The sequence below is a fragment of the Camponotus floridanus genome, unplaced genomic scaffold, assembly GCF_003227725.1.
Source record: "Camponotus floridanus strain SB8 unplaced genomic scaffold, Cflo_v7.5 scaffold24, whole genome shotgun sequence".
Lineage (NCBI taxonomy): Eukaryota > Metazoa > Arthropoda > Insecta > Hymenoptera > Formicidae > Camponotus > Camponotus floridanus.
Genome location: NW_020229370.1, coordinates 1,626,548 through 1,652,740, shown reverse-complemented (window position 1 = coordinate 1,652,740; position 26,193 = coordinate 1,626,548). Strand labels below are relative to the sequence as shown.

The 26,193-nt window shown below is 35.1% G+C and overlaps 1 protein-coding gene across 18 annotated transcripts in view; it reads right to left on the bottom strand.

The window, feature by feature from the left end:
• Window positions 1-25,272, bottom strand: part of LOC105257000 — a 42,632-nt gene extending 17,360 nt beyond the window's left edge. For 5 of the 18 annotated variants that reach the window (XM_025408904.1, XM_025408911.1, XM_025408913.1 and 2 more), the window contains exons 1-3: window positions 22,684-22,840; window positions 2,019-2,333; window positions 980-1,270 (exon numbers count right to left, since the gene is read on the bottom strand). In XM_025408904.1, the coding sequence (XP_025264689.1) occupies window positions 980-1,270; window positions 2,019-2,290 (563 nt within the window). In that variant the 5' untranslated portion in view covers window positions 2,291-2,333; window positions 22,684-22,840. Of the gene's footprint in view, window positions 1-979; window positions 1,271-2,018; window positions 2,334-21,426; window positions 21,615-22,683; window positions 22,845-25,083 lie in introns of those variants that run through there. The other 13 variants (XM_025408917.1, XM_025408916.1, XM_025408918.1 and 10 more) reach the window with 8 other exon arrangements.
• Between the last annotated feature and the right edge of the window lie 921 nt (window positions 25,273-26,193).

Sequence of the window (26,193 nt, the reverse complement as noted above, 5' to 3'; positions counted from 1 at the left end):
TTTATTATATATATTATATATATTATATATATATATATATATTATATATATTATATATATGTATATGTATATAATAATTTATATACATAATATTACTTCTATAATAATATTAATATATTTCTTACGTTATCTAAATTTTTTAAGAGGAAAAATTAAGCAAATATTTAGAAATTACAAACATTAATCGTGTATTTTATTTTGCAACAATTAAGTATTTTTCAAATTAAAAAATACTTTCTTGAAAAAAATTAAAATTTTTTTTTTGTGTATTAATTTTTCTTGCATTATAGCAAAACATTTTTAGAGTTTATATACATATAATGATTAATTCAATTTTTCATATTTGACAATTTTCATAAACAATAATATAATAATATACTAATCGTAGAAACTGTAAAGATATAAAGTAACTTTTTTAGTAGTAGTGTTTAAAATCACACAAAGATAATTTTCATTAAAACCTTAAATGCATGATTTATATTCATAATTAATTTAAAAAAGAGAAAAATTTTAATCGTAGAAAAATTCTTCAGTAATTAAAATCTTGGGCAAATTTTTAAAATCACATTCTACAGTAATTTTTAAATTTAAATTTAATTAAATTTAACTTTAATTTATCTTAGGTCTATCAAAGTGAAGAGATTGCTATATTCATATACAAAATAACTTTTCGTTGAGTAAATACATAAATAAGTAAATTGACGAATCAGTACTTTCTTAGAAATCTAATTAAATTAATAAAAAAAAAGAAAATTTTAATCGTAGAAAAATTCTCCAATAATTAAGAGAGACCCAAGATCTTGGTCAAATTTTTGAAATCACATTCTACAATAACTTTAATTTATCTCAGATCTATTAAAGTAGAAAGATTATTCATATATAAAGTATCTTTTCGTTGAATAAATACATAAATGAGTAAATTGACGAAAGTCAATACTTTCTTATAAATCTAATTAAATCTCTGCAGGATATCCGTTACCTCGAATCCCGAAGCTTATAGCTGGGGCCTCCCTTCGCCGAGGTGAGGATGTACACGGGACTCTCCTCCGGCCCGCTGTCATCCTGCTGCGATTGTCCCTGATGATCGCTACCCGGCAGACTCCCATATTGCGGCGCATCCTCGCTGCGTCCCGACGCCGAGGACGAGCTTGACGAAAGCGGCTTCGTGGCGTGCGGCAGCTGGCCCTCGACCGTGAAACCGGGCACCACGCTCGCCGTCCTACGGGACAGCGAACCTGATTTTTTTCTGCCATTCGCTCGTTTCCTATACCTACGAACGTAACTTGGCACGTTTAACAATCGGCAACCGGTGTTAAAAGAAATATAACTTTTATAGAAAATAATTACACATTATTAACAAAAATTTTTGGGCTATGCGGTGAAAATAACGTGCGTATTGTCATCATAATTAAGGAATGTGAATGAGCACGGCTATGATGTAATTTCACCTCTTGAAAAATTATCCGAATGCGGAGTTGTATTAATGGGAATTTTATGTGAATTTTACTACTCTCAAAAAACCAACGTATATTCGCCAAATTTAATTATTCTTTTACATTCCGCTCATAATGTGCAGCTTTTTATCTTCATTCCGCACGTCTGTTCCATTTTAGTTCCTCAATTAAGTAATTAGCTACCCACATTACACCACGTGTCATGTTAAGCAAAATAATAGAGAAATGAGTGACAATAAAACTCTTTCACATACGCATCCTCTTACATCTATAATAACATCGTTCATTATAAAAATAAAATCATTAAAAATAATAATAGAAAAACCGCTGGAAACTAGTTGCGTAATCATTTCACGATCTCCATTAAACTCTTTCTACCTCTGTTAAGAATATATCCTTAAAATACGAAATCGAGAGGCAAAAGAGACACACTCTGCGTATTTCGGAATCGTCCGGATCTGAATCATCGAGAGAAGGAAGGTACGTCGTTCTCCTCGCAGTTCTTTAGAGACATCCTGAATTAACCCGATCCTGCGCTTCGTCCAGTAAGTGGGTTTAACTTGCCTGTCGGAGATGTCACGCTCGAGGTCGATCATGTCGTCCGATATCGCGGAGACGCTCGTCGACGTGGAGGCGATGGTGACAGCGGCGGCGGCGGCGGCTGTTGCGGTTGTCGCGGCGGTGGCGGTGATGATAGCGGCGGCCTCCGTCTGGCAGGGGCTGTCATGCGGCTGCTGGCTGCTCTGCGTGGAGGCCCCCGGGGGTGGGCCGCCCCTAGGCCGGCATTTCGGAAAGAGTCGGTTCAAGTCGGCGTTCTCCAAGATCAGGCTTGTCATCGCCACGGCGCGTTCATGTCTCGCAGCAGGATGTCCATTCTAACTACGGACATAGAGAAGAATGTGTTAAATAGCCAGAAACTTTTGTCACGCAATATTACACTGTCACCGAGTAATTTTCAACTGGACGGAAATTCTTCTTTTAACGTCTCGCGTTTCTATACGAGTTTGTTCCCTGTCACCTGTATTACATGAAATGATACGCGTGTGATAAGTTTCCTTCTCTGGAGACTGAATGATATTTTCTCAAAGTGATATCTTGCGTGATACGCGAGTATCTCCTTAATCTGTGATCCATTGATAAAAAGGTTTAGATAAATTGTGTTTTATAAAAATAATATATGATATAAATTTGTCTTAGTTTATTTTAGCTAGATTTATCAATGTACAATTTTGGAAATAAAAAAAAATATATATATATACATTTTTAATCTATCAATTTTTTTTAAAAATACATCTTGAGTGGAGTCGCAATATCTAATTAGAACAGATCTGAAATAAATCTGCACTCTATTTACGTCATTCAGCTCATATCTTAAAATATACATCGCACCATTTGCGTATAATTGTGCAAAAACGAACTTACTTAAATAAATGTTTCCGAAATTAAGAAAAATACGATTTAGTGGCGCATAAAGTTTTATCTTGTTGCAATGTTTTGCTCGAAATTGTTTTACCACTATATTATTGTAAATAAATAAACAAATACTTTTAAAACATCAAACTTTCAGTAAATAGGAGTAATCAATAAATATAAAAATCAATATATATAACTAAAATAATCCAAATAATTCATATTCGTATTTATTTCTCAATTTCTGCAGTGAACCTTGATCGATGCAATTAATAAAAGATTAAGAGATGTTGTATTCGAGATTGAATTTGATACACTCCAAGTAAAATATATAAAAATCTTGCTGCTTTGTTCGTTTTCATCTGATCTCGCTCTAACGACTCTTTAATAACCTTGCAAATCATGATATTTATAATATATACGCTGTGATGTATAATATATATGATTTATTCTGTTTGAGAAATATCTCCCGGGTAAAGAAGAATTGCTTTCGAATAATCTAAAGGGGTCATCGTCGGGATGTGCATCGCCGTTATTTCGAGCCTCGCTCTCTTATGTGTACGGATGAAAAATCTCGCTCTCTTCCGTTTGCTCTAACGAGGTCGTAGTCGCGCTAAAATAACGTTCTTGCCGTTCAACCGCGACCGCCACTCGTGTCCGCGACACTGCGAAAGTGTTATACTACATACGCCATCGTGTTCGCAGGGGTTGGGCGGGGTTGACTGGGGGTGAGGAGGTGAGGTCAAGTCAGTGGTGTACACGAGAGCATGCAGACACCGTCATACATTCCAACACGAGTCGTTGAATAAATCGACTACTTTCTTACGCTTCGCGCTCAAAGTTATCGAGATAAACTACCGAGTTTACGAGATGTTACGACACATATTGTCATGTAAAAGATTATCGCGACAAATATCGATATCAATTTTTAGAAATTAAAAGAAATTAATATATCACTGAAAAAGCGCGGACAAGTGTCCATAGGCTTATGGCCTAAAATTGTCTCAACTCGAAATTGAACTTTATTTTTCAGATTAAGATCAACTTTATGACACGATAACGAATATGTTAATTTCCAGATGGATCGAATTGTTGTTTAATTTTCATATTTATAAAAATTTTAATTTTTATCCTTATAAAAAATACTTATTTTGCCGGCCACTTTCTCTGGGACGATAATTCATCATAAACTTTAGTTTAAGTCAAAAATGAAGTTCAATCTTGAGTTGAGAAAATTTTGAGCAATAGCTCACACTCTTTTTGGGATGAATCAAAATTTAGAAAATTAATTCTTTATATAAAATATATACAGGGTGTCCCAGTTATCTTCCGTCATCTTTCAAAGACAGATTCCTGGGATCATCTTGAAATGATCGTCTTGAAATGATCCCAGGAATCTGTCTTTGAAAGATGACGGAAGATAACTGGGACACCCTGTATATGAGATCGAATTATAAAATTATTCGCAAGAAACTTTAAAGGGTTATCGTTCCTTAAGCATAGAAAATATTGAAAATGCGATAAATTATCATGAAAGTTATTAATAATATTAATAATATTAATTGTAAAATATTTTCTTCTTTATCAATGATGTTATAATATATTAAATTTCTTGCAAAAATATTTACACACACACTTATCTTTAATAATCTATTTGATTTTATTTTACAACAAATATTAAAAAATCTTGCTATTTTTTTCTTTCATATTTATTATCCGAGGATGTTTGCATTCTATAAAAATACTAGTCAAAGGAAGAATTTTCGAAAAGATCGACGCATTATTTATACCTATTTGAGTATTCTTTCATTTGACAGCAAGTTCGCGAATAGGAGTGTGTTTGTATGTGTGTGTTTGTATTAGGCCAAGCAACTTTCGGCGGAGTTTCTTCCTCTCATGGAATTTGCAAACGGTTATTCCGAAACTCGAGTTATTACCCGGCCGTTATGCACAACCAACCAGCCACCGCGCGCCGCGAACTTTCCTACAGCGAATTTATTGTTATGCAGTAACTCCGATCTGTAAGCGAAGTCTCGTCGGGTACGCGCGCGATGAACTTTACGCTTTTAATTAACACCACTTTTCCCGCACGGTACTTATGGAAATTCCATGCAGACGCGACGACTGTCTCCGCTGCAGGGAGTTATGTTAACTCGAGTCCGTCTTGAGAGAATCCGAGGGAAACGTTATGCGTTTTAAGTCCTTACATAGGAGAATTGCGAATTCAATTTGAAAGATAGTGAGTAAACAAGAATACTTCGGGATTCGAAGTCGCACCGTTTGAAGTTTGTTCCTCGGGAAAATCTCGACGACGGAGTGTTGCTCTTATAAATATATATTTTATTTTTCGACAAGAGAATTCCGAGGATTATTCGTCCGTCTCGCGTATTTTGACGAGTATCGAAAATAGAATACGTCAAAATTGTGTTGAATTCGATCATTGGTTGGAAGCAAAAATAGGCAAACTAATATTTGAAATAGAAAATAGAAGTAAATATTTAGAAAGCTTTCATTCCAATACAAGTATTAAATAAATGATCAGGTATAAAATTAATAATTAATTAGTATCTTCCAAATTTTATTTGAAATATCTAATTATTTTTGCAAATTTGAAATATAAATATTTTTATTTGCATTTAAATATTATATTATTTCAAATGCATTTCTCAGACTTTTTACAAACTTTAAGCAATATCAATTAAATTATTCCTTTTTTATAATATATTTAAATAGTAATATTGCACATTTACATACTATTTTTACAAAATTATATTCAATCTATATTTCATGTAATATACTTTCTTAAATTTCTTATTGTGATATTATTTCGTTATTTCTGCTCCCAATTGATAATCGAATATATTTTGCTAAAACGAAATCTTTTAAAATAATATTTAAAAATAATAAAATTAAATTATTTAAAAATGATTAAATAATTTTTTAAATAAAACTAATATTTAAACTAAGCTATTTAAACGATTATATATTACACGTAAAGTGTGTGTATCCGATTGGCAGCATTGATTGGAAGTCTATCGCAATAGATGCTCAATTTTCGACAACGTATCTTGATTTATGATACCGAAGGCAATAGGGTCAGATACGTGTATATGTGTATGAGTCATTCGCCATGCGGCTTTTAATTCATGGGTGATGCATGAGTCAGCGCTGAATTACGGGATAAAAGAGCGAATGACCGCTCGTGTATTCGTTAGTACTACATTATATCCCCGCGACATATCGACTTCGTTGCGGAAGCACGTAGCTTGTGCAAGGAACGCGGCACCGTTTCCAGGCGGACACAGTCGCGTTATTAGTTTCGCATAACTGAACTCGATTTATCCTTTCGCATTCACGCTGTATATATCGCGTATATCCCACAATAATTTAAGTCTTAAGCCTTAAGAAACTCTGATCAATCACAGTCAAGTATGAAAAAAATACTCGACTCTCATTGGTCAATTTCTTAAGGTTTAAGGCTTAAAATATCACTCAGACTCGTTTTTATCCTATAGATTTTTCACATGATCACTTGCACAAACCGACAAAAATGTCAAACCGTTTCATATAAAACGTACTCCCACGTGGTTTGCAAATTTTCCCATCGAATGCAGAAGAGAAATTTACATAATGTAATAGAAAATATTGTTATTAAAATGCATTAACATATATAATGTAAATTATAATATAAATTATATATACGTTCAGGGAAACGTTTTTGCGAATACACGCGAACATGTAATAGGAAAGATGACCCTCTGTCACAGGTTTCTCGAAATATTAATTTCTATGATGAAGTGCCTGACATATTACGTTCAATCTCATCAATTTTCTTTTATGAGGTATACCTTATGGTATCGCATTAAATTATTACGATCAAATTATTACATCAGAAGACGTATAATTTGATTAGAGAGATCAGACTTAAATAATGATCAAAGAATTGTTGGAGAGAAAAAAATGAAGGCATACATATATCTTTATAGATAACGTTGTTGTGAATAAAGCATGATTTTTTATGTAAATAACTGTGAAACTTTTTTTTACAATGCGATAATAAAATGCACGAAAGAATATGATTCGTCATGCGATGTCTGCATTCTATACGAATTTTCGCGAGACTTGGAAAAAGGAAGGAAACTGGCTCCTCCTTGGACGACGTTGCGAAACAATCGGAATTGCAAAAGCACGCGAACAGTGTACGTTGGCCCAAATAGCGTGTAATTCGTGCCATAGAATCTAGACTTTATGCATGTTAGATCTTGAGGGAATGAGAACATTCCGTTCTCCGACAGTGATAAAAGTATGCTCGCTTACTTGGCACGGAAACGAATCGCGACGACGTTACCAGCCTCTCGTGTAACAATGGGACCTCGATGAATCATATATGATGGGACATGTGATCACCTACTAGAATGGAGGGAAGATTACACCTGTAGAGCTGACTTTACACGGAGACAAACGTCCATAATCTCGTCCGTACATCTAGCGCCTGATCATCTTCTATTGTGCTTAATCACGCGTCAAGAGATTATTGTATTCGTAACGTAAAACTTTGACATATTCTTATGTTCGCTTGTTCAGCTATTTCGATACACTTTTAGAGACTGCTACAATGACAAAAAAAAACTGGTAATTTTATAAAATAGAGGAATCGTGGTTGAATAGTTCCACTTAAATTTATGGACCAATAGTTGCCGTAATAAAGATTCAAAGCGAAACGCGTACAGGTAGCTTAAAAATACGAGAATGGACTCTCTACAGTTTCCTTTTCTCGTTCCCCCATTTTCAACGTGGTTTACTGTAGCCATTAATCTACGACCTACCGTTTAACGCAGGTTTAGAAACTGGTCGGGGACAATGGCATACGTATAGACCGGCTGTCCCAGTAACTCTTCGCGATTTCCATTGAAGCTACAGCGAATATCGACTTGCTCCTGTTTTCGAACTCTATCACAGGCGCTTTCTATTGGACAACAAATTTCTCATAGTTCTTAAAGAGTATTCGTTCGAATAAAAACGAGTGCGTACTTTTTCGGAAGAGATTCCGACCGAAATGAAATAAAATATTTTGCACGAACTTCACGTATGACATTAAAGATGTTAGAAAAAAAAGGAGATATTTAATAGAAAAGTAAAAAAAATATGATAAAATTCTAATTGAAGCTTTTTTACATTGCACACAATTATGTATTTTACATGATCTAAAAAGTACCACGTGATAGAATTAGATGTGAAATTAAAATCAACTCGACATAAATTTCTTTAACATAAATTTCAAAGATATAAATACATAACATTCAAGATTAAAATTTTAACGGAATTAATTTGAGTTGTGGTGATTAAGATATTTAATTATTTCCTATTCATCAAAATAGAAAAAAATAAACATAATAAATAATCAAATATAAAAGTGCAATATTTCTTCAATATAAATGTAAATAAATATAATAAATATAAATATAAAATAAAAACTAAATTAAAAATAAATATAAAATTTATTGATGATTATCGTGAATGAAATGTAAATGCGAGTACGAGAGGTTAATTTTAAGGAAAGAAGACCATACTTTTTAAATTGATCAAAAATTACGTTCTCGGATATTTATTTCCACGGTATTCAAGACTGTTTTCTTAGCTATCGACAAAAATATCACAACTCGATAACGAAATTAATAGCTTCCATAGAATAAGAAGAGTGCTGATAAAACGCCCTAAACTTACAATCTTATTATTAGATTTATACATGGAAGGATATTTTTATACAGATTTATTCCCTGGTACCTTTAAAAATGTTTTAGGGATTTGATTGCCGTTTTTTCAAAAAATCTAATTGCGCGAGGAGAAGGAACAGGCAACGCAAAATGCTTAATCCCGTTAATATAATTCCGCCTACATTGTTGGAATGAAGAGGAGCTTAGCCGACCTGCGAAATATCAGCCGCATGAGCGACCGCAGGTAGCCCGGGCGTTTTGTGCGCTGCCACTCTTCGTGACAAAGGTAAAATTATTTTCGCCCAGGTCGGTCGGTTGGTTGGTTAGTCGGCTTGGGAGCTACTGCAGGGTGAAACCGGTGTCGGGCTCGCTCGCGTGGGACATTACCGCGGTATATCGCGCATGTATAAGCGTGTAAGGGAGCGAGAGGGCAGAGGGCCGTTGGGGGCGCACCGAGGGTGGTCGAACGCGAGGAAACGAGAGGGTGACCGGGAGCGAAAGAGAGCGGTAAAGGGAAAAAGAGAGAGAAAGAGAGATAGAGACCGAGGACGAGAGAGTGGGAACGGGAGGGTGGGAACGAGAGGGTCTGGTCTGTGCTTCGCTGAGCGTGGAATCAATAGGGGGTCACTGGCACCAACAGATACAATCGGCACATTTTGAATCCCGCCGCGCTGCGCCGCGACGTATGTTGAGCGTTCGTCTCGTGCTCTTTAGAAAAAAAAATAAAAAAATAAAAAAATAAAACAAAAAAGGAGAAAGAAACGCGAACGGGATCGTTTTTAGACCGACCTTTGGGGGAGAAGGATCCTTTTTCCCTTTTCGCGACGATGGCGCGCGCAAAGAGGCATCCGACCGAAGTGTCGTGGCCTCCGATCGATTGTCTCGTGCCGCAAATTCGTCTGCGTTTTGGGTATCTCCCTCGGATAACCGTGCTGCAGGCCAAGTTTGTTCCCGAGACCTTCTATAAGCCTTCTATAACGACCGTCGTCGATTACGGGGAGGAATCGCCAACCCTTTTAGACGATGGCGACTCCACTTGCTGTCTCATTTTATAAATCTGCGGAAGCTTTAATGTCAGATCGATGATGAAGAATATAAATTGGCAGTTCACGTTTTAGGATTTAATCGATAAATGTTCATTTTCGACGCTGATTCGATTTGAAACTCATCAGCAATAAACTTGGAAATAGCGCTATATATTATTACGAAACTCACTCAGCGTCTTTAAAATATTCTCTACTCTGTAATAATAAATGGTAATCGCGATCTGGTATTGTAAATTATAAAATGCATAATTTTAAAAATTTTTGCGAATTAATAGGCACATTCGCGTTTCGAGAGCGACAATGGGAATGCAATCGACATTATAAAATATTGATAATTAGAAAAGCATCGACATATTCAAGATATCGGTGTAAAATAATGACATTTTCCAAGATGTCGATAGACTAAAGTATTGATATTTTCCCATATTCAACATGTCGACATATCTGTTACATGTTTGAGTCGCGTGGAGCCTCGGAGGATGTAAATTCGTAAGCGTTTGGTTTCGTGCCAATATACGATATGTTTTAATTTATGTTACTTTAGCAACGTAGATACATTCTCTTGCTGGCTATCCGAAGACCGTAATTACGACAATCGCATTAACCTTATTTTCGACTCTAAGATATATATGAATTACAATTGCGATGTACAATACAAGGAGAAGATGGAGGAGTGGCTTGTTTTTGTAAAACTAACATGGATTGTTAGTCATCCATCGTACATTAATCAGCCATCCATTTACCGATTTCCTTGTCGAGCTGGAAATCGATTAGCTTTCACTAAAAATTAAACATCATCATCACTTCTGTCATAACTTTTAATTCTTGAAGCGAGATTTCAATTTAGTCTCGAGTTAAAATTGAAATTTCACTCTCAAAGTGAAGCTTTTATGCTCGCTTTGCTCTTTCGTGTAATAACATGCGTACCTTATTCCGTTGTAAAGACAACAGTTGTACGAGAGCTAAACAGCAATAAAATTTAATTAGTGTATGTTTTCCGATTGCACAAATTAAATTGAAATATTACAAACTGATAATCAACCGGCTTTTCTTGATGAACGCTCATTGTTGTTTATCATCATGTTTATTTATTCTTTCTTTTACGACTATCGCATATTCTGTAATATTTTTTAATATAAAAACTTGCGATACAAAAACGCGATCGAATGTACCATTCTTTTTTTTTTTTTATAAAAAATTGAAATTTCTCGTTAAAAGAACTGGGAGCTTTGGGAAGAATATGTTGTTCCCTTTTTACAAAAATCAAAACCACCCGTGTTACACTCAATTTTATTCTCTGTATAGAGAACCGAATATCTGTACATCGTCCTCTTTTTACAAAAGCCGAATTTATGCAATATCGAATAAGTGAAGCTATACAGCTTGACGTGTAGGACGCAGTTTTGCATCGTAGTTTTTCCTTATTACACGATCTCAATCTCGATTCTCCGCATCCTGCGATTTCGTAAAAAGCCGTGGTTGGCTCCTTGGATTTCCACAAATCCAATGAATTTCAAATAATCCCGCTTCTCATGGCCACTTAAGATTATTGACATTCGCCGTGGCAACGTTTGAAGTGCCCGACGCGTTTCCATAATCCGATTCAATTAAAAAGAGGACGCTGAAGAAGGACGGGATGGAAGGGAGGCAGGGGGAGAAAGAGAGACAGTTCGGTGAATCGGATCAATTCCGCGATCGTGCGAGGCGAATGGTCTATAATTTTATGCTCGTTATCCCAAAGGAGAACTTTGATTTATCAAAGGGAAAGAGTTCGCGAGGAAGAAAAAGAATCGTAATTAGTCAACTCGACAATCAAAGATAGACTTTGGACGGTTTCATTTGCGCTAATTCAGTAAAACAATATGAATTATTAACATCTGGAGTTTTTTTAACGTCTATTTATGTCTCTGCCGGGGAATTTCGTAGCTATTATTTCTGTAAACGAATATATTAAAAATATTTATTTCAAATATATTGATGGTTATTACAAGGATGGTTATTACAATTGTCGGGTATTTTTTTAAAGGTAACAAAATTTTCCAGATTTCAAGTTTCAATCTTAATTGTTTTTTTTTTTCACTAACTACTTCGTAATTAATAAACTTTAATTTTCTTTTAATATTTAAGTACTTCGGCTATTTATAATCTTGAGCAAAATTTCCGTTTTGAAAAAGAAAGAGGTAGAATCTAATTAAAATAGGTAATTCATTATACCTAAACCGGATGTCAAGTCTGGCCGTTTCGTAATAACTATTGAGTCAACTCGTAAATTTTATAGAATCTCATCGAGTATCGGACCTTCGCTAATAATGCTACGGATCTAATGGATTTAATTTAAAAGATCGCGCCTCACAGAGAAAAAGAGAGAGAAAGCACTTGACAGATATATTGTTGGATCGCGACGAATTATGGGCACGCTTCATATGCAGCACGTAAGATATTGCCGACAGTCGGGTACAAATTAAAGGAATAAATAATCATGAAGGAGAGAAAAAGAGATAATATATATATATATAGAGAGAGGGGGAGGGAGGGGGAGGGGGAGGAGAGAGAGAGAGAGAGAGAAAGAAGAGAAAAAGGAAAAAAATAAGAAAAAAAATTTGAGTCGAACCTACTAAATTGTCGACCTACTGACTTCTTTCTCACATTTAATTCGAGAGAACATATCTGCGACTTTTCTTTTTGACAGAATAATTATCTATATTTAATTTTTAATAAATCTTATGAATATATAGATAACCAAATTTTGATATAAAATATACAAAAATACATTTTTCTCAATTAGTTTATTTTTTATTCCGTCATTTTTTATAGGAGATTATTCAAGAGTGACCGAGAGATAAGAAAACTTGTCAAGTATGCATTTCTATTTTTATAAAATGTACCCTCTAGAAAAATGCTTACAATTAATCTAGAAATATATTTTTGCTACTTAATAAAATAAGAACATGTATTAATAATATGATATACTTGTTAATGTTAATTCTTGAAGTTTGGATATTTTATTTGTTTAGGAATTATATTGATATAAAATGTGGTATATATACTGAATACAAATATGTATTTCATTCAAATATTGATCATCAAGTATCAAATATATAATAATTGTTTTTAATTAAACGTAAGTAATAATAATATTACATAATATTATATAATATTACAGAAGATTAAGTTATTTTTTTCGAGAAGGAAGAAAATTTATCTTGAAAAAGCTATCATCCGAAAAAGCTATTAGCCCATTTTCTTTTCCACAAATAGATATATCCCCTCTCTTTTAGAAATATATTCCTTGCATCGATTTTGCCATTTAAAGCAGCGTTAAGGAGAAATTGGACGGATCAGTTATGTCGAAAGTTAACAAATCTAACGTACCGAGAATCATGAATTTGATATTGAGCAAAGCACTTTTAGCCTTATAAAATTACTAATTAAATTGTGAACTAATTAAATATCGTGACGCAGTCACTATTTTTATAATGACTGCACAATTTTGATTGTACGACTCAAAAATTCACGAAAATAAAAACTTTAATTTATGAAGATATAAGAATAATTTAATTATCATATATTTATAATAAATTTTAATACATGTATTTTTATAATAAATTTTAATTTATATATCTTTTATATTATATAGATAATAATTTATATATTTTTTATATTAATTAGAACACTTAAATTACTTTGCCAATTTTTCTACTAAAAAAAGCTATCATTTTCATAATTTTCTGCGATTTGCAAATATCAGTTCAGTTTCTCTTTAAGTGGGAAACACGCGCGGAACAAAGTTTCCAGATTTAAAAGACAACCCGATACTTTACACACTCGTAACGCACGACTTGTAATAGCGTTGTGGTAGTTATACACTCTCCTTGAGTTTCTCGTTTGTCATTCGGCTCGCCGCCATCGTCAACGGTCAACAGATCGATACAACCGGCGGTCTCTTTGGAAAAACTAAATTCAAACCATGTAAATGTCGGTTACTCGTCGTCGACGTTACACGCCACGATGCGCCAATCGATCGATCCGGAATCTCAATGGACGGATAAACGCTCTCCTATTTTTAGCGCCCGAATTTCGCGCTGGATTTCAGGTCGAGCTTCGCGTCGACACGTTGACGATCAAACGAACCAACTTCTTGCCACTTAATTATCGCACATATTGATACGGTGACTTTACGGCGGCGCCTTTTTTCCCCCCATTTTCCTCTCGTTACGAGAATATAACCATTTGAAATTGGATTCTATCCAGAAGCGAAATTAGATTATTGCCGTATCGAAAGATTTTTTGCAATCTTCTGGAGACACGATAAATTCAAATCAAATATTTTCAATAATCATTTTTTACATGCAACGTCAATTATCTCCCATTCGATTCCATTATCATCTTACTAAAGTCAATTATTATATAATGACTGATGTGTGTTGTGTGTGTGTGTGTGTTGTTGTGATCTGTACTTAATGATATATATTTATATTCAAAATATAGCAATTCAATATTCACGCGATTTGCGTTAATACAAATGTCTGTTAAATTTTGCGTAATTCAGGATATATTGAAATTTCCCATAAAACTAATAATTGGCTTTAATAGAAATCTTGTACAAAATTAAAATGTACATATGAAGGCAAAAAGAGAGAAAGAGAGAGAGAGAGAAAGAGAGAGTGGTGAAATTATTTGACTGCAATCGATTTTATTCATTTACACAAATGTCGCATTCGCAAATTCGGTATTGACGCAGACAATCAGCCAATTATAAATTCCAACAAAACTCGAACCTACTACATTACAATTATTAATGTCTATTATCTCAGCGCTAAAATTCTCCCCTTTCCCATGTCCCACCCTCGATTATGGCCGCGTGTGAGTTAATACGTTAACACGTCCCTGGCCATATCGAACATCGATACGAGGCTGATGATTCACATCTACGAATCGTGGGGAGAATACGACGAGACATCCCCCTAGCCCTATTCTCATATTGCGTTTACGCTTCAGCGAGCGGAAACACCTCGAGAGCATCGAAATAAAAAGCCGAAGGATTTTAATCACTTGGCCGTTCGTATTCTTTTTATTCGGATAATATACAGTCGACGAAACTGGAGAGAAACACCATGGTTTTTGTCCAAACGGTTTGAATTCTTAATTCTAGTTTTTGTTAGAAAATGTCTTAAATTTTGTACGTGTGTTCCTTTCTTTATATTTTATCTATATATTCTTTATATATACATTTTTTATCTATATAGTCTTTAAATTATAAAAACTTATCAAAAAGAGAACGATGTATTGGAACAAACACGTAAAATAATCTCTTATATTGACGATAGAAACATACGACGATATGTTGTAAAAATTGAAAGAGAGAGAAAGGGTACTCAAAATCCCAAGTGACATATAAAATATGGTGATAAAAGAGGAATCTCGGGAAATAGAAAAAAAAATCTCCCTCTGTATTAAAAAAATGTATTAAATGTATTAAAAAAAAAAGTCTTTTTTAATTTTATCTTTTAATATTTTCATACATAACGATATGTTATTTCTCGTATTTTTGTAGCATCAAGAATTGAGTTTATCGAAAATGTAGCTAGCTTTTAAATGTAACTGCTTTATTTGTACGAATATAATCTTTACACACAGTAAAAACACGCGATTATTTATATCCAACGAGCGGAGAAGCATGCGAATAAACTCGTTGAAACAAAGGGTAAGATATTAAACGACGTCGCGGTATTAATTCTGTCGAGCATATTTTTCCGTGAAATTGTGATTTTTCGTGTTATAACCTTCGAAACGGCGCCGGAGCCCGACATAAGGTAAAAAAAATATAATAGCAGATTATAAAACGGTGCTATAAATTACTATAAACCACTGTTCGCATAAAAATTGAAAGAGAGAGAGAAAGGGTACTCAAAATCCCAAGTGACATATAAAATATGGATATAAAAGAGGAATCTCGGGAAATAGAAAAAAAAAAATCTCCCTCTGTGCATATATTAAAAAAAAAAACATCTTTTTTAATTTTATCTTTTAATATTTTCATTTGCAGATTTTTATCTCTCACAGATTTTTGCGCGAGAGAATCTGCGAGAATCCAAGGGGATACTATTTGCCGATATCCTCATTTTTCCGCGTGTTAATTTTTCTTATTATACGCACTTTGCATCTGTACGCGATGTCCGAATCGAGAGAAGCAGCGGATTAAACGTCTCTCGTGACCGTTTTTAGCGCATCGTAACGTGTATTGTTAGTCCGTCGCATCTTGTCGACGTTATTGACAATGCCCGATGCATGCAGCATCCGCTTTAGTGGCGCGATACAGCGACGCCACCCCAGCTCCATCCCCAACGGCCCTGTCCTATCTACCATTGCGTATTTTTAGCGGTAACATACAAAGTGAAGCTCAATCTCTCTCTCTCTCTCTTTCCTCCCTTTTTCTCTCCTTTTCCCTCTCTCCCTTCTCCCTCTCTCTTTCTCTCTCTTTCCTCCCTCTCTCTCTATCTTTTATCTATCAACCTGCCTATCTATCTATCTATCTCAGTCTATCTTTTAGCGCGACACGCTTCTAACGATGTTTTTCCGCGGAAAAATGCAAAGCCGATGCAAACTAGATGCAGAGAGTCTCCCGCGATACTTGTCCGCCATTCCGAACCAGGTCGGGGTCAAACTAGGAATGCGAAATTTTTACGATAACTTGCCTCTTCTTCTTTCTAGAGCTCTTATACAGTATATGCACATTTCGCGTACTGAGAAAAAATCTGCATTAATCAGAAATCTGGTAGATTCAACCAGTATATTGGAAAATGGATGAATCAGAATTCCTTTAGGAATTACTAGATGAGTAATTTCTTCCTGTTAAATTTACCAATTTTCTTGCTGGAGCTCTTATACAGTATATGCATATTTCGCGTACTGAGAAAAAATCTGGTTGATTAATCAGAAATCTGGTAGATTCAACCAGTATATTGGAAAATGAATGACTCAGAATTCCTTTAGGAATTACCAGATGAGTAATTTCTTCCTGTTAAATTTACCAATTTTCTTGATAATAATATTAAATTTAAAAAAATGGCATCTGTGTTTACATTTAGTTAACATAACAAGAAGTTTTATAAATCCAATTAGAAAATACTAATCAAATCCTAGTCTATTAAATGTTCTAGTTATAAAAAATCGAATTATAAAAAATCGCTATCCTAATAACTAGATATTCTACTTGGTAATCAAAATACCTTCTATCATATATTATCTTGTTGGCACAATCAAACGATTTTTCTCAGTGCGAATATAATAAAAAATTGTCTATTGTATTTATACGATTTCTATTTTTGTCCGTGCAAGCTGCTCCGTTTTTGTCGGTGTAGATCTCTTCCTTACAAAGGACATATTGTAATACCGAGAATCTAGTACTTTTCAAAGGTGAAGCGTTTGAAAGTCAGATAATCGTAATGGCTAAAGTTTGCGCATTTCGATAATACAAACGGCAAATGACATCGTCCCTTTTTCCAATATCGATACGATAAGATCGCAATGATACAGAACGGATACCCGAGTAAATGCATCGAACGTGCAATAACATTTTTCGTGAAGCTATTTCAGGTGAAACGCTATCGCGCGAGAGGAAAAATCGACGACACGAGACGTCTCTCTTACCGCTGTCCCGTGTCTTCTATGAGAGTTTCCCTTTACTCACGGTGAAGAATTAATGGAAAGAATTCACGAGCGGTTAAAACCCGAGGGGAGGACGACAGTAAGGGACAGCTCGAGGTGATCATTTATTTTACTGCTTCTGAAATACGAATCGCTCCGCGGAGATAAAACGAACGCTCGAGGCGCCCTTAAGATCGGGGCCTTTTTTCGCGCGGACGTTAAGATGGACGAGATTAGAGACGTATACGACTCTCGTAGAGGTGAACGCACTCCTTCGCTTGCGATATAGATATAGTCGGGATATAATTCGCCCTGCTCGAGTTACTCGAAAATTCACGAACGCCTGATATTCCATGAGCGGCTGTCGGCAACACGCCGCAAAAAACAGCTATGTCGAGGAGAATCGACAGGAAGTCACTCCGACGAATGTCGAATATTTCAAATCAGCGATCGGTCGTGAAAATGCTGCATTTTTCTTCCCCCTCTCAAAGTTTCAAATGTTCTCCAGTAGCGATATATTTTACTCGAATCCTTTCGTAAGCCGTTTAGCCGACTGCAGTTTTATTGTACGTATATACGTGCGATGCTGTATACCTGTTGGAAAATTTGACGTCAAAATTAAGTCCTTCGAAAAAGTTGAGGTATTTTCATCATTTATCGTTAACGGAATGTCGTACAAAAGGATTTTGTTCCCCCCCGGTAGTGATCCTCATTAATCTCACTGACGGATTTTGTTCTCCAATTAAAACTCTCCGTTAGACGCAACATTTGCGAATTTTATTCGCTCCGAAATCTGTTCTCTAATGTGTTAAATCCGCGCGTGTATATTCAGCCTGATGAAACAAGAGAAAGCAGCGTAGTAGTTAAATAGTTAAAGATTCAGGTCGCTCTACGCGAAAGATAATGAGACTTATGTATGTTAATGTTACGTGCTTCGTACAAGACATACGATATAATTCAAGAAATTATTGAGTAATTTTAAAAGAATTATAAGAATAGATATTTAATTTCAAAGATTTACAAATAAAGTCGAGAATGACAATTGATCGTTTGACAAAACTTTTTCATTCATGTAAAAGTATTCTTACAATCATGCAAAATAATAACATTATTACCGCCTCGAAGCACAGTGGATTTAATTATAATATAAAATCTCAGATTCTTTATTTCAATTTGCATTCTTTATATTATGCAAAAAATATAAAAAGACTCGATTATATTCATTAAAAATGAATGCCTGATCTCAAAATAATTAACAAACCGCGGATACGATATATATGATTGTATGTATTTTGAAGAAACTACGTGCATTTGAAAGAGAGAAAGATAGCGAGGGATGGGAAAGGATTATAACATTCTCGATGAAGCAATCGCGTCGACAGCAATTAAATCCAGTCTTCATAAACCCTCATGTCCGATTAACTACACGTACCTAAAGAGGGAATGATGAGTATTTTCGATCCGCTTTTTTCTTCTTATATAATCTCCATACATAATTTGTAATTCAATTCAGATTCAAAGATGACTGTTCTTTGGAAAGTCGGATCGTATCGATTATTTGAGAAAATAAAAGATATAACTTATTGAATTGGATCGGAATCTCATTCAATCGACAAGACGAAAATTTAATAAAGAATCAAACTTTAAAATTTGGATCAATCAAGAAATATGTTTTATACAGAGAGTGTCTCTTATGTAAATTGAGTACAGATCAATATTTCTTGTAAAAAAAAGAGCATGTTTTTCTTTTGGCAAAATTTTCTGCCAAATGCATCTCTATCGACATACCTTACTTTATTATACCGTATTTTATTATGGTACAACACAGTACTAATTTGCTTTTTCTTGCTTTTTTTATAAAATATTGGTAATTCGGTTAAGACTAATATTTACATTTTCACGACAAAACGCTTGAGGATATTTTATTCGAATTGAAACAAGATTCTCTCTGACAGCGAGTGTACTTTCCAATTCTAATAAAACAGAGTTTGTGTAGTTTTTAGTTTCTTCTCATTATTCCTGTGTTTTATCATCGTGTGTTATTCATACGACAAATATTTCATCTGCTTTAGGATACAATATTCTATTGGCGTATTCAAAAAAATGAGATATCTCGAAAAAAACGATAAATTTTCGAAGATTTATAGAAATCAAAGAAAAAGACACTTTTTGAAAACTCACTCACAAATCATCCCCTGTGTATCTTACTCAAAGTCCGCGCTTGTGCCAATTAATCGCACCCTCTCTCGACAATCGCTCTCGGCAGATTCAGGTCGTTTCTATCTGGAACACTATCCGATAGAAGATGAAGCGAGGCGTCGTTATTGCGTTTTACGACACTGTTACATGTCCATGTTTCATGTCCCGGTTGTCCGACATCGCGACTCGCTAATCGTTTGCAACTAGTTACCAACATTTGCATCGCGAAACTTCTTCGTAGACGCTCGTCGACTTGCGAGACCTGTGTCTATGAATGAGAAACGACACGGAAAAACTTGCGTGAACTCCCATGTATGTGTGTGTGTGTGTGTGTGTGTGTGTGTGTTTGTATAAGTGTACTCGGTTGGCCGATCGTTGCATGTTGCGGGCGCCTTGGAATCGGGAACGGAAAATCGATCGGTCATTTGTGTATGTGTGTGTGTGTGTGTGTACTCGCATGCGTGCATATAGGGTGTTTCTTAATAAGTGCAAATAATTTTAGAAGATGATTCTTTGTCGAAAATTAAGGGGGTTTTTCATATAAACATATACTCCTACATCCCTCCCTGTGAAGTTACACTCTTCCGAAAATAGAGGTAAAATTTAGGTTTTTAGATTTTTATTATAATTTGTTTTGTTCCAATTTTTCCAACATTTACTCTAATTTTATTTTTCTTTTAAAATTTAACTTCTCGTAATTCGAAACCCATGCCGTTTAGCATCGTGCACGATAACATATTTTTTTCTTGAAAACTACTGATTTTATGAAAAAAAAAAAAAGAAATAAAAAGGTTTCTAAATAAATCAAACTTTTTAATGCATATTTTTAGATCATATTCTGGCTCATTGAAAAGTTCTAATAAAAAATTAAATAGAGGTTGCTAGTTTCATCCCCTTATGATAATACGAAAGGCTGAAAAAATATTAATAAATAATCTTTTTACTAGTAGAAAATATCCACCTAATTTCATTCCTTTAACTTCGAAATTTGAGAAAATAATAATGCCCATGTAGAAGTATATGTTTATATGAGAAACCTTCCTTAAATTTTCGACAAAGAATCATCTCCTAAAATTTTTCGCACTTATTAAGAAACACCCTGTATACATATGCATGTTCGAATCCTTTTCTGTTCACTTGCCCCGAAGGACGACGGGCGAAACATCGTCGAGAAACGGATGTATCCGCGATGAAGTCGGAAGCGGAGAGAAAGCTAGCAGTGGAAATCGAGTAGCGCATGTCTTACCCGAGGGAGAGAAAATCGAGCAAAAGGCTGCTCGATTCGCTTCCCCCTCGACGCTTTGCGTATCGTTCGCTTCGAGTATTCGATCCGGGCTTACAGGAAGGCAAGCTTAGCGACTTTTTGTCAATCTCATTTGAGGAGGATTAGTAGAAAGGGTAAACGAATAAAGAGCGACCGCTCGACTCTGCATATTCAACGTAACGTGGAGTTTACGCACAACCCCCGGTAGGGGATGCTAAGTCAAACAGCGAGTAATTTGCTTATCTTGCTTGATAAAGGAGAAGATAAACGAGTAACGCGCTACTTGCTTCTCTATTAGCTTCGTACGCCCCCGCAAAGTTATAATATCGGATTAACCAGCCGGAGAATCAAAAAGTCTGGGAGAGGCAAAACAAGTTTCTTCCACTTGGCTTTCGTATTAACTTTACGATAAGAAAAGTATCGTGTTATTCGAATTAATCCGCCTTTCTACTGACTTTGCGTAATAAAAAGATTCGACATTAAATTGGGAAAAATGGCTACGTGAAGCTGATAGACAGGCGTATCGAGCAACACAGTTACTCGCTTATCTTTTTTATTCCTCATCATGCTCCTCCAAGGGGAAATAAACGAGTAATTCGCTTCTTCGACGTCCCGTATTCACGACATGACGCTCGATTTACTTTGGCAAAGTAAAGGGGCGGATGAAACCAAGCAGCAAATTATTCGCTTACCTTCTCTCTTATCGTTTTGCTGAAGACTCAAGCAAGGTAGTAACTTGCCACTCGACTCATTTCGCTGGTCTCCTAACTTCGATATTGTTACTCGGATGAAATCTCGCTCCGACTTTAATTGCCAGACGAAAACACTGTCAAGTGGGAGCCACGTCGATCGAATCCGTTAGGGAAAAATTATTTTTATCCTAAAAAAAATACACATGACGTAGATGACACGATGTGGATGACGTATCGCTTATGAACGAGAGAGGGAAAAAAAATCGCGTTAATTAATCGATCGCGATACGTGAAAAAGTAGATTCTCCGATTACCGATCCTGAACGTTTGTCTACAGTATTTCGGAAACCGGAGCACGACCCGGAGCGAAATCAAGACGCGATCGAATTTCGCGAAGAGATTCAAACTCGCTCGTCCTCCTATGACGCATTCGTACAGAATCCCGACGACACGGCGCATGCACCGGGAAAACCACCAGGCAGGCGTTCATCCCCGACGATATAATATTATACATCCGCGATACGTGTGACGTCGAATAAACGCTCACGCACCGGATGCCGTATCCCCGTCACCGTTCAAACCACACGCACTCACTCCTGCAACTAATATCGTACGCGAGACGCGAGCGGAACCCGACTCTCGGACGCGATAAGGCGCGATGACGCGCGTCCCCCGCGTCCCCCCGTCGCCCCGCGCCGCGGGGGTGATCCCGACGATCAATCGCGCGCGGGAGACAGACTCGACGTGGGCCGAGCGTCGACGAGACGGCCCACGTTTTCAAACGCAATGACCGAGCGTCGCTCGAGAATCCCCCCTCCCGCAAAAGATCCCCGCGAGAAAGAGATGGAAAATGATCGGCGAACGTCGAGGATCGCCCCCGAGGGGCGAGTTACGTTGCGGACGATCTCGAAGGGGTAAAGGAAGGGAGAGGGGACGGTAGGTTGCCTCCGATACGGGGGGCACGCGTACGTTCTCGGTTGCTCCTGGTAGCTTTTCTCGACTCGATGTGGCATCGGGGCGGCAGGCGGACGGATCGATTCGCGGACTCGCGTGTCTCGTCTCGTCTCGAGAAATCCTTAAACGCGGCGGCCACCACCTCGCTCGCGCTCCACCTCCCCGTTTCCGCTGCCGTCTCACCGCCGTTCGTCCCTTACGTTCGTTCCTCGAGAGCCATTCTCGAAAGCGAAAGAGAGAGAGACAGAGAGAGAGAGAAAGAGAGAGGGAGAAAAAGGGGTAAACGTCATTGGTGATAATTACCTTTTTGTCGCGTCGCGTTCAAGGCATGCACTGGTCACTGTATTAAGGCACGGCGTGCACTGTGTCCCAATCCTCGGGTCCCGCAAAACTAGCCGCGATAATTCGGAAGCCGCGAGCGCGAGTCGTACTACGGGGTGCACCGAGGGTGGCCGGGTACTGAACAGCCAGATGGCGCTCGCGCCCGCGCGCCACCCCTATCTTCTCGGAACCATCGTCGCGCCACCACTCGGTGAGGATTACCCTCTTCCCTCCCCCCGCCCCGCCCCCCTAACCCAGCGCGGTTGCCGAGAAATTTTCGCCGCGTCCGCGAGGAGGGCGCTCGATACGGCGTTTCGATTTCTGTCACGGGGTGTAAGAAGTATAGATTGCTCGTAAACGAATCGAACGGAAAGATAAGATTGTATTTTTCTTTCTGTCAGAAATGCATAGACGATGCAAAAAAATCTTATTCCGTATAAAAATATTATTCTTCGAATTCGGAATTGTGTGAAAATTAAGAAGCGTCGATAAGATTTTAATATTAGATTTAAATTTGATGTAAATTTTTCGCAAATTAATGTTTTAATCTCCCTTTCCAGCTCATTTTTTGTCAAAAATAAATAAATAAATATATATATATATATATATATTCTTAAATATCTTAATTATATATATAAATTAATTATTTATTAATTAATTAATTTTTACTATAAATTTATTATAAATTTTATTATAAATTTATAAATTAATTTTTATTATAATTAATTATTTATTAAATTTTAAATAAATAAATATATATATATATTTAAAAATAAATCCAGCAAATACCAAGTAACAGTTATATAACTGTTAGTTGTAATTTTCCATTCCACGATATAACAGTTACATAACATCTGTATGTAACTGTTATATTGTTAAATGGAAAATTACAACTAACAGTTATATAAATATTACTTGGTGTTTGCTGGGAATAAATATACATATATTCTTAAACTGACAATTATATATAACAATTGGATTTATTACAATTTTTTATAATAAAAAAATGAAATATATATATATATATATATATATATATATATATATATATATATATATATATAATCTTAAATCGCGCATTTCGATTTATTGTAAAATATGTTAAACAATAACATGTTATTGCAATGACATTTCAGAGTAACATTTAAGTTTTACTTTATTTTAATAACAAATCATTACAACGGATATTAAATATTAAAATAAAGAAATATTATATGGTATATATTTGAATGGCGTACCTGAAGATCAACAAGACATCCGAGAACTCGATCATTTCTCTTCGTTTAATAAATGATCTATGCTTAATATCAAGCAACATTTTCCACAGCACTTCTCGACATGATATTGCAACGCGGATGATAGAATAAAACACTTTTTTCAATAAATCTTCGCGAAAAATACTGTATATGCGCGCAATTGTTCATCGAGAAAACATCCATCGGTTTCCATGACGACAAATCTATAGATATAAAAAGTATAGATGGACCCTCATCCAGGTTGTATTTGATTGGCGCTTTGATGCGCGGGAAACATTGTTGATTGGCCAATCGGGGCAAAGGAATCTTTGGCCAATCAAACGCTTCCATCACTCGTTAGAGAGAAGCCAATCTATTACTTTTATATCTATGGATGTCAAATAAATATTTTTATTTTTGTGATAAATGCGCGTAATTTTTATTCGGATTTATTATTAAAAAATGTTTGTAATCCGTCATATTCTGGGTTCTGGAAAAAGTGCTGTGAAAATTTTTGTGTTTGATATTAAATGTACATAGAATTTATTAAATGAAGACAAATGTGAGTAGAATTCCTGATGTCCCGCTGATTTTTAGGTTAGTCAAAAAGAAGTGCGTTATTTAAACTCATTTATTGTATATTGCATAATTTTGTTACTTTATCATTTAATATTCGTCATAATAATTTTTGCTCTCTATCAAAATAAATATAAAACTATCAAAATAAAATTTTACTTTGAAATGTTGTATTTATAATATATTGTTATCAAAGTTTATGAGTCGAATTTATTTAGTGTATCTGTTCTTAAATAAAATAGAAGAGAAAATATACGTAATCTGAAAAATGAATATAATTTAATATTACTATTTAAATAATAAAGTCCTTCACGTATCTCAAAAGCAATCGTCATCCGAAGACATTTTAATGTCATCCGAAGACATTTTAATGTCAAAATTAATTAATTATAACAATTTATTTTTAATAAGGACATTATAGCGTTTTTTATTTTTTAAACTCATTTTGCGAGTAATAAATTCAAGATTATTAGAGCGATTTTATTTAGTAAACTAAGTCATTTTTGTAAAGATAATAAATTTTAATTTTATCAATAACAAGTAATAAATAAATAAATTTATAATCACTTACTTGATGATTGATGCGATATCGTCATTTGATGCCATTCTGGATCTTCTCCTCTTTCCTCGTTTTTTCCTCGTTGCTGTTTCATGGCACTCACTCGCGAAAACACGATTAATTACGATTCACGAGCGCACTAATAATTTGGCAAAACACGATAATCACGCAATATTATTGCTTTGTAATAATTAATAGCGCGTTCAATTTTATTACAAAACAATTTACACGAAGACACAATTTTAAAAAATCGCTGAAATCGCGATACTTTTATATATCGTATAGAATCGTAAGAATTAATTAAACGGAATTTAATAACCGCTAATTCTAATAATCGTAAGAAATGTTTGCATTCCGAAGAATATAACGTAATACGGAGCAATTCGAGCTGTGGCCTTCCCGACCGAATCGAGCCACGCGAATGACAGCGAATGACAACAAGGCCAAAGTCAAGACCAAGGCGCTCGAAGTAAACAACAATGTGTCATACGCCACACGAAACAAATTATATCAAAAACATTACATTATATATATAAAATACTGAACATACATGTAATAATTATTTCGTTATTGCTACGAAATATTTAACGAATTATAACGAGATTTTAATTTCTAATCGATTATATTAATAATCTAATATATGATATCTTAATAATATCTTAATAATAATGATATCTTAGTAATATATGATGTCTTTTTGTTACTTTAATCGCTTGATCCTGCAATTCGTGCATTATTATTTGATTGTTTTCTCAATCCAAAAGTAATAAAATCTAACTTTTAAATCAACGGAAAATTCAAAGCGCGATGTCAAAATTATTTTCGCAATTTGAATATTGATTTCAAATTGTCTTTTTGATTTCAAGTATTTAAAGAATCATCGTAGTAATATATATAATTTATATTAATATATATTATAATTAATATATATAATATTTATAATTTTTACTCTCGTCGTTTCAACTATTGAAAATGTACTTGAAATGTTTAAATCATACAAAAGTAATTGCTTTAATAAATAGCCATTGCTTCGTTTAATAATATGTATTTAATATATATTTCGTTTAATAATATATATTTACAAAATCGTAAATCGCGAGAATTAATGTCACGCAGATTATG